Source organism: Schistosoma haematobium, chromosome 4 (assembly GCF_000699445.3).
Source record: "Schistosoma haematobium chromosome 4, whole genome shotgun sequence".
NCBI lineage: Eukaryota > Metazoa > Platyhelminthes > Trematoda > Strigeidida > Schistosomatidae > Schistosoma > Schistosoma haematobium.
The window spans coordinates 31,877,041-31,888,018 of record NC_067199.1 but is presented as its reverse complement, the minus strand read 5'-3'; the positions used below and the strand labels follow the sequence as shown (position 1 = coordinate 31,888,018).

At 29.3% G+C, this 10,978-nt stretch overlaps 1 protein-coding gene across 2 annotated transcripts in view; it reads right to left on the bottom strand.

The window, feature by feature from the left end:
* MS3_00007860 (uncharacterized protein) overlaps positions 1-10,978 on the bottom strand; it is a 77,182-nt gene that overhangs the window by 26,860 nt on the left and 39,344 nt on the right. The window contains exons 1-3 of one of the 2 annotated variants that reach the window (XM_051216209.1): positions 4,755-5,903; positions 4,436-4,536; positions 206-835 (exon numbers count right to left, since the gene is read on the bottom strand). In XM_051216209.1, the coding sequence (XP_051066775.1) occupies positions 206-835; positions 4,436-4,474 (669 nt within the window). In that variant the 5' untranslated portion in view covers positions 4,475-4,536; positions 4,755-5,903. Of the gene's footprint in view, positions 1-205; positions 836-4,435; positions 4,537-4,754; positions 5,904-10,978 lie in introns of those variants that run through there. The other variant, XM_051216208.1, reaches the window with a different exon arrangement.

Below are 10,978 nucleotides of genomic sequence, written 5' to 3'. Positions count from 1 at the left end.
AATGCAGAAAAGAACAGTACTTGAGGACATCGAATAAATGTTTGTCAACATCAAATGATTCATACAGGTAATTTTGTATTTTGTTTCAATTCATTCATCATCAAAAGCAAACTTATATAGTATGCTAATCACTTTAAGAATAATCTTTCAGATAAAATTTATTTTCAGTATAAAGATAAATATACAATGAAATCAATAACCTTACTCGATATAATCCTCTTAGTTCATTAATAAGCTGTTTCTGAGTATCAAAATTTTGATACGATTGAGAATTATAAACTGGAACTTGAGTTGTCCTTTGTAATTGAATTGTTTCTCTATCTTTGTCATTTAAACCACCATCATATGAGTTTAAATGATGTGGTTTCATTCCATTCATTGGGTTGTTCGCATGAATAACAGACCATGATTCATCACTTCTAAGTTGATTTCGTTGTGGAGATTTTTGCGGTATTTGTGAGGGACCATTTGATTGTTGGATTAATTGCGAATGAGGGGAATATGAAGAACTAGGAGGAGAACTAGTAGGGCTTGCACATGCATCACCAGCTCCAAGAAATGCAGGCGGCGGTGGAGGAGGTGAGGGTGAGGAATCTTTCTTTAAAAATCTGCTATTATCATTATGATCATATTCATCATGATTTAATTTAGCTGCCCATTCTGCACAAATATAGCCATTACTTTTGTTTAAATTTTCTTTCCTATCAGGCACTGATAAAGAAATTACAGGTTGATCACTAACTATTACTGATGAGTTTGAAGTTTCTACTGTAGATTTGTCAGAAACAGGATATGTTGGATGTTTGCCATTAGAGGATGAAGCTAAACTGTAACGCTGAAATTAAAAGCAGATCATGTTCGATAGTATGCATTATTCCGGTTTGTGATTTATGAAAATAAAACTATATTTCTATTTCTATTTCGACAGAATTTATTTTACTGATATTAAAGATTTACAATATAAGTAAATGTTTAAAAAGAATTGATTGATATTAAGATTATGAATCATTGAATTTAGATTTATTACTTTTGAAGTAACCGCATTTTTTGTAACTCCCGTAGGCTCTCGGTTCAATGTTAAGTGGAGTGGTGAGTAAAATTAAGTCATGGAGTCTTAAGTTATGCTCTGCGGTCTCTAAATTTTCTCCAACTGATATCAGATTAAGACTAAATGTTGAAACTATATTGTTATGAAGTTCATTCTCCTTATCCTTTTGAAAATTACATAAGTTTGATTGTATTTATATCTGTTCGAAATAATGTCATTTACTCACCTAGTGAATTATTAATCAAATGAAATTTGCTCTATTCAAGAACAGAGATTCTTTAAAGTTTGATATTGACTTCTATAATTATAATGTTCATTGGTTAGAATTAAAAAGTTCCAATCTGAGACAAATTAAATATTTCATAAGTTCTGTTTAATAGTGATTTGACAGTGACACCAGTTTGTGAATGAAAAGTTTTTTTTAAATATTTATAACATTAATAAATATCCATAAGCAGAGATGAATGGTAGCTAGTGGTGGAATACACGATATGTGTTTCGTCCTATTTAACACTTGTCAGCTGGATGTAGCTACTAGCGACTATCTATCTCTGCTTATAATGCTTGTGATTTGAGGCAATATCGAGACAATCCGCATAGGATTCAAAGAAGTCAATAAGAGACTGATCAATTGCAGTCCTAAACATCAATGGGAATAGCTAAACAACTAATACAAAATGACTTAATAAATAATGTTTAGATCATATTATTTTAAAGCAATTTAATTGGAATTCTACATGGTTATATCATTTGAACACCGTAGATATAATCATATTTGTGACTAAATTACAGATATGCAGAAGTATATAGCTACATATTATTAGGCTATTAAATACAATAATTACTATGCATAGTAAAGCTGCATCTAGAAAAGGGAACTCATAAATGAAATTGTAAATTCTCTGTTATCCAACAATCCAGTTGGTTCTAAACAGAAATCGATAGAAATTTTGATGGACTGGTGAAAATTTATCATGAACAACCGAATATCACACATTACAAAAACCACACTAGAGCTAACCGATATGAAATTTACATAAAGACATAAACCTATCAGGTATGTTTGTCATTAAAGCACATGATCACTTGACTATTAGTTTTGTAAACTTAATAAAGATTCTAGACAAATCAATTGGCATGATGCATGTCTGTCTTAGTTGTTGTCTATGTGTTTACTACTAAAGGAATAATAGTGACGAGTAATTTTATTTTTGTAGTTCGAGAGAAAGAGCAATGACAAACATATCTCTCATCAGTTATAATTAAAATAATCAAAAATTAGAAATAACTATTCTGACTCATTTTATCAACTTGAATTAACCATCAATTAGAATTCAAAGTGGTCGGAATATCTCTTTTGGCTGTATGAGTTGTGCAAAAAGTAAGAGATGACATGGTAACAAACAAAGAAAGAATTTTAACCTTGAATTACTTGTAGAATGTAAATGTAACATTTTTTTGTAAACTACTAATGAAGATGATGAATATTGATTACTCCATACTTCATATCAGAATCAGGTTGTGGAAATATATGCTTCTTTGTACTAAGGATAACAATATTTTTAATTATAGTCAAAGTAAGAAATGGAATATTAAGAACACAAAAATATTTATCAGAAAAGTGATAATGTAATAAAGCTTTGTAAAAGAGTATTTGTGCAGTACAACTCACAATATAAACTTGATGATTCTTTAAGAGCTCCCTTGATGAAATTAATTCTAGTTCACATATTTAACTACGAAAATCGCATTTAGAAAGTAATTACAACTGAGAATTATTGTTCGTTGAGAGCACTAGATGACTGAACTCAAAGCTGAGTTCTATAGGAAAGAATAAGCCTCTACTTTTTATTCCTTTCCTATTCCATTTATTCGTCGGATGATTTTCACTACTGATGATATTCTAATTTGTCATAGCCAACTTTCCTTCTTATTGACTTCCCTAACAAGTTTGATATTTGTTCCAGCTGTTTATTGCACAGTATAAAACTAGAATTTTTATTTTCTTAATCTACTATCGTAGGTACTCAGTTCTGAGATCCATTTATATGTATAAAGGTTAGTGTTATTATAATTAGCAGTCTAAACCTAAATAAATAAAGAGGAGTTTGAAATTTCAGCTCATTAAACAAGTATTGGATATTTTCTTCAACCATTAAAGTGACTGGATCAAATAATTCAATTAAAACATTGAGAACAACGAACGTGATACATTCAGTTATACTAAATAATAACTAGTTCAAGTAAATTATACATCAATGAAATAAAACAAATCGATTCATCGTTTGCCTGATATCTTTATCAACGGTCCATGTAGGTATAAATAATCATTAGTACAAATTATTATAAAACAAAATTCTTCAGTTCACTCTATAATTCTATTTGTTTTTCATTGTATAACTGAGTCATTAGATGAAATTGAAACTGGGCTAAATTAAACAAAGTACTTACCTATCAAAACTAGTTTAAAATTAATGTAATAATATATACAAATCTTTTTTAATATCTCTCTTTCTGTATCAGTTAACTAGGAATATGGTAAGTGGAATTCTTTTACATATTTATTGAATTGAAGATCACTTAGTAGATAGTAATTAAAGTATCCACTTTAATTATTAAGCAAAAAAAAATTGACATTTTATTTGAATTGTAATATTATACCTGTTGATAGTGACTATAATTGATCGGTTAGAATAAAAACAACGAAAAAAAGTACCTCAACTCAAGAATATGCATATTCTCGTCTGTTGATGTTAAGAAACCTACTAAATATATGTTCATTTTGAGATTGCCATTATACATTGTAAAGTTGAATAATGTTTAACAATGGAATCCAGAATAGGCGTTTCATTCAATTCTGGATTTGTCATCTGGATGTATCTAAACCCTTGTATTTACGTTCACATCAGAACTGGAAAGCAGTATATTTCAAAGTAGTTATAAAACGTGTTGTTATTATACAGGCTAACTAATAAGTGAGAAAAGAAGACTAGACAATTCTTCTCAGGTCGAGTTAACGGTTTTAGCTGTCAGTTAAAGTAAACCTTCAGAGATAAACTTTAAATACTTGGTTTTAGCAAAATATCAGTCATGAATATTCCATTGTCGAGTGATTTGTTATATACTATAACTTATTCTTCATATTTTTCAATGTTGTATTAATTTAGGCTTAGTTATTTGTCTATCAACGCTCTGTACCACAAATAAATTAATGAAATGAATTTTGAAGCTACAATATATTGAGGTACCTAGTGAAATTAGATATTCGATAATTACTAATAATATGTCCTGATTCTTGGTAATAGTTTGACATTTATTCATATAACATTCAATAACTAAATAACTATCTAAGAACGATAAAGCCAAAAAAAGTATATTATTCCTTACTCGAGTGAATTGATTATTTTCCTGTTCTAATTCTTTCATTTTCTCTTCAACCACTTCAAGTTCTCTAAGGAGACTACTCAAATCATGTTCAGCTGTAGCTTCTAACGGGAAATAAAAAGAAAAGAGAAACAATAGTGAATTATTAGAAATACTGTTTATGAAAAGGTATTATTAATTTAATAGTAATTCATTATTAATAAATAATCTGACAAAACCTTTAAATTAAATGTACATTGATAATTTTTCACTTCGCCTTAAGATTTACTGGTTTCATATGAAGAATCTAATTGCGGCAGTTAATTACTGTTTGACTACTTACATGAAGAGTACCTGTAAGGCGGTGGAAGTGGTTGGCAAAAAATCTTGGAACGATGTTTTTTGATAGTTGTCATTTGTGAACGAGGTTTACTGGAAGTTTTGGTCAAAATAATCTCCCATAGTGGATTCGAACCAAGGAGAAACTACAATGAAAGTAAGATGGAGTACGAAGAACACTAACGATCTATACAAATATATCAGTGGTCACTATTTAGTAATCAATCGGTTGTTATTCGTAGTGTACTTGCTCGTTATCATAAATTCAAACAAAGAATTCGTTTTCATTAATTATTTAGTGTCATTTCGTCTAAATATTACAGAAAATAGTCCAACTTTAATATTTTAAATTCAGTTTAGCTTCGGTCTTAATTATGGTGTTCATGTAACGATATTTTGAGTAGAGTAAAGTAGATTTGTAAACATGAGCTAATAAAAATAACTTAACACCAAAGATACTTAGTTTGTAAGTACTAATTAGCTCTATTTAAAAAACGGAGCTTATTTTCACGTGCTTCAGTTTACGACTTATGAGCAAAACAAAATGTTTGACCAAAAAATAAGAACATAATATCTGTACTGTGTTATTCACCATAAGTTGAATAATTTCAAAGTGTACTATATGACCTCCACCAACTGAATGCTTGCTTTTTGTAAAATAAGCAATTTCATTACATTAAAAAGTACCACATATTAAAACAATAAAAGGTTTACTAAGCACTCTTTCAAAACTGGAAAATAAAAACAGTAGTACTACTACAGAAAACGATTCCCATCCGTTATTATCCAGGGAAGAATAACCGTAATGTTGAATTTATCTGAACAAGATATCATATGACTTGTATTGAAAATTTCATGCTATATTGAGTCACTTAATCGGAAACTGAATAGAATTCTATTCTCTAATGTTTTTGAATTACATTCTATGGGTGTCAGTCGATGAAAATACGAAGTTAGTAAAAATCAGTCAATGACAACGATGGATATGATCAAGAAATATCTGTCAACTAACATAAGCACTTATAACATGTCACAACAAGTATTAACTATTTCAGATTGTTGTGAACATATCTCATAGTTTATCAAGTGCGTACATCAACTTTGGGATGCAGGCACATCCAACTGACGAGTCCCAAATAGAACGAAACTCGCGTTCTGAATTTCACTGCTAGCCACCATCATCTGTTTAGAACGATTATATTCTTATAAAATAATAATTAACATATAAGAAAGGGACATAATATTATTTGAAAATAACATAAACCCCATCCACTTGTGATAACCCAGGTAAATTAGTTTTGAAACGATAATATGTCTTGAAAAATTTTCATGATCACATATGTACATTAAAAACTGAATAATCAATGAACATTTGAAGTTTTAATTATGCTGACCATTTGAATATATAATTAATAAAAAAGGCTACATTAATTGATTGATTCAGTCTTGGGTCCTGCATCTCATCTCTGGTAAGGTTGAAGATGTTCACTACTAACAAGTCTCACGTTAGCAGTGAATAAGTGTCCAGTGCTCTCTGGTTTTAAACGGTTATCTAAGATCAATCTATGATATAAATTACGTAAAAAGAATCAGTCATATGAGACATTTAGTTTATACTTTAATTGTATACCACTAAAAAACATTTGGTTGCTGCACAATAAATCTCACACCTAAACCATAGCGCATCCTTCCAAAGATTGTTCCGTTGTCTTTACCTTTAGATGTATTTTAAAATCTAATTTTTTTTAAAGAAAGCAAAACACTTCCAACTTTTCATTATTGTTTCTCGACATAAACTAAGGAATCAAGTGCCTTTTGTCTGACCATGAATTCAACTCCTGTTATCGTTCAACACACATTCTGTAGCTAGTTAGGTTGTGAAGATGGTAAAATAGACTTCATTTGCAAATAATTTCCGCCATGAATTAAATTTCTTTATAATCTCGTTTAATGTTTACGGTCGTGGAATTTCCTGACAAACTGTCCAGATAACACATTGATTGTTGTTCATAAAGTACACTACTACTGAGACCACTCCTTGTTCTCATTTCATTAGTTATCACCCTAACAAGCTATTAATACCATTATTGTATATTTATGTTTGCAAATCAAACTTTATTTTATCGTTTACTGAATCGAATAGTTAACTTGGATTAGATATCACTTATTACATGATATAAATAACATATCACAAGCTACGTCCATTTAATACATACTTATTTTTATTTGCCTAATACTAAGTAACTCTTTACGTTTTTTGATTCACTAACTTTGTTAGTTTAAATGAATTTGTACAAACATAAATACATGTAACGTTTTATTCTGTGAATGATACAGATCAATGGTTAATGCCGAATCCAGTAGAGATCTGATTCCATAAAAAGATACTAAACGAATAAATGTATAGTATAACAACAATGGTTGTTTATACTACTAGAAAAAAACAGTTACATGAACTCTCTTGATAAACAACCGACTTCTAATTGAAGTAAGCAGTGATGATATCATGCACAATAATAATCAAAACGTCACAGTTAAAACAGTAAACTCAGAAAATACAATACAAACAATGATTTACTAATTAGATAATTTTAAAATATGGTTCATCAACAAGACTAATTAGTTTCAATCAATCAATAATGAAAAAACACACAATAAAATTTACAATTTTCCAACTATTGAATGATTGAATGAGCAAAGGTAGTTTATTTAAATACACCAATGAATAATAACATGATAGTAACATAATATTTTATTTGAAATGATCACGATCAACCGACAGATTATACCAAACTTACATAAATTCTTCTCAATTGATGAATATAGGAAAATTTGACATAATACTTGTATATTTTGAAAATACTCCTAACTTAAGCTACTTAATCGTAGTATAGTTAAAACATTTAGAGAATATTAACATAAATGATCAACTATTCATTAGTCTGGTTTCATAGAAATTTATATGTTCCATGATTTAGTTCATTGACTGTTATAAGATAAACATTAATATGAATAAAATAATCATACATGAAGACAGGAACTTTATTTTTTTTTCTCACTTCAATATACCAGGATTATTAACAATTTTTTTTTTCAAGATCGTATTTCAGTCTAAACAAAATATCAAATGAAATAATATTCACATTGATATTGATAATTTAATTCGTTGTTTAAAATCCAAACATGTGAATAATTCCATTTATTGGACATATTACACAAAAATATTATTATCAGAAGAGATTTTCGTGGATATTATAATAATTTCAATAGTCGAGATCATGAGTCAGTTGAAGCTTGAACACCTGAAAACACTAGACGACCGTTTTGTCTTATTGTGAGACTCCTCAGCAGTGCACGTTCACGTCATCACCCCGCGATATTCGAACCCAGAATCTATCAGTCTTGCGCGCGATCGCTCAACCAGTAGATCACTGAGCTGACCGACATCCAACGGTGTTAATGTCTAACTTTAACTAAACTACGAAGTTGAGTGACACATGGTCTAGCTTCAACTGACTCATGGTCTCAATTATAGAAATATTATTACTGATAATTTCATTAAGTAACAAAAAATAACAATAATTAAAATTACAAGTTCATTAACATGGAGTTTGTAGACATGATTCAATGTTTTAGATTGTTTATGTTATTCATTAAAATTAATTAAAAATTAAAATCAGTTTAGGTGTTGTGGAGATTGTTAAGTTTTTGATTGAAATCATGAGTCAATTAAAGCTAGACAACCATGGAAATCTTGCGACCATTGGACGGCTGTTTCATCCTATTGTGGGACTCCTCAGTGATGCGTATCCACAACCCCACCTGGCGAGGTTCGAACCCAAGACCCATCAGTCTCGCGCCAGGCGCTTAACCAACTAGACTACTGATCTGGCATCCAACGGTGTTCGTGTTTAACCTCAACGAATCCACGAAATTGAGCGACCATCTTCCATTGCACTGAGGTAGACACCTGTTTCTACCCGACACGGATTAGCTCCACTGGTCACGGCTGACAGATCCTGGGTTCGAATCTCGCGGGGTGCAGGATCTCGGATGTTCACTGTTGAGGAGTCCCATACTAAGACGAAACGGTCATCCAGTGCTTTCAGGTTTTCCATGGTGTCCCAGCTTCAATTGACTCATAATTTCAATAGAAAATTAAAATGTTTGTTTTTGTTTTCATAGAGTACAATGATAAATACCGAAAAATAATCTTATATTTTCTTTATACCGATGTATTGATTTATTTGTTTGTTTGTTTTTTCACTTCTAATTGTATTTTATTATAACCAACATGAAAAACAAATAGGTAATTTCTCTCTCTAATATTAGAAATGATAATTGTCGTTTATTTTTTTTGAAATATCAAATCAATATGCTTGGTTTTCTTTTTCTTTTTTTTGATACATGGCTTATATCCAAGGAAACCGAAAGGTTAATTAACTATGCTTAATTCATAATATCAATTATCATCTTATTTATGGAAGAATTCTCCTTCATTTTGTTTTTCAATTAAATGTAAAATACACAATTTTTTATTTTAAAAAAACTATTTTCAACTTTGAAATTATTTCAAGTATAAACAAAATGAGAAGAATCATAAGGACCATAAGAAAAATAAACATACAATGAATAAGACAGACTCATCATTTTTCGTTTCTTTTTTCCCTTCGTTTTCATTCCCTCTTATCTAGATTTTATGAATAGATGTGACTACTATAACTTTCTTATTCTTAAAGAAATTTAGAATAAAAAAATCGAAACAAAATAGAAAATACAACGAAAATGTCAATAGTACACCTTAGTAAAAGTCATATGAATCTTATTCAAAAAAACAATATCTCGTATGTATATCCCTAAACATCTTATTTGATGCTTTGTACATAAAGTTTATAGTTTAAACATTAGAAAAATAAAAGTTTTAAGATAAAATATTAATAAATCTCGGGTACTTGTGAGAAAAAAACAGTCCTATGTAATACTGATGTTATGAATGAATGGGTAATGTATATAAAGTAAACGATGAAGTAGACAAGTAATAAAGAGAGTAAAAATTTATAAGCAAAGATGGTTGGTGACTGGCAGTAGAATTCAGAACGCACGTTTTGTCCTCTTTGAGACTCGTCAGCTGCATTTACTTGTATCCAAACAAACAATACAGAGTAAAATTTGTTGTTTTGCCTTCGTATTTTTCACCAAGTTAGATAAAAAATTCAAATTGATATTAGTCAAAGATAAAGAAAAACAGTGAAAATAAATCACTTTATTTCCTTACAGATACCTAAGCACTTTTTTGGATAAATACTAAGTGTGTGACTTTAATAAATTCTCTAATGGATGAATGAATAAAACGTTTAGTAAAGTATTTAAAACATCAGATAAAAAAGTGGTTGTTAGGTAAGCAACTTTAATATTTATACTTGTGAACTAATTACACTGGTATATTGAATATTTACTGTCTTGAAAAAAGTATCCTGTTCATTAAGCCTAGACCATTAATAGCTATCATGATTTCTACTTTTTTAAACATCTATTTATGAAAGTTATGTAAACTAAACACTGGAAAGGACTTGTTAAAATATTGTTTATATGATCTGTAGATACCCATAAATTAATGTCTGATATGAATAACACTAATGTACACAGCACTTCATGACAACATAAAATGTTTACTTTTCAATGGGTAAAAAATTATTTGTATAGAATCTCAGAAGTATGTGTGTAATTGATATAAGTAAAATGTATTTAAGTGTCAAAATCACTAATATTTTATATTGTATATAGCAATTTAATCCTAGACTCTCTCTATCTTACAGCTAGGGATCGTCAACTGGGTACAACTTGTTATTAATCGTGAAATTCACAATCATATTGGTATCAAAATATTGCTGAATTCCATTTTGAATCTCAATGAAGAGAAAGTACAAACTCTTAAATGTAAAACGTTAAAATTTTACATTTGTTATCAAGACTAGAAACAATAACTCTAAACAGAGGTTAAAAATATCTAGAAGTTAACCTAAACATAAGTGACGTCACATCTTAATTCGATATGTTTTTGAGGATATTGTATTGTAATAAAAGGATATTCTTTAATGAAATATATTTAATAAATATTCTGTCAAGATGAAGTATTAATGAGTAAACAAAGTTTTATAGATGAAAAACAATTAATGTATGAATATATAAAACCAATTTTATAATGCCCTAACGAATACATTTGTGTAT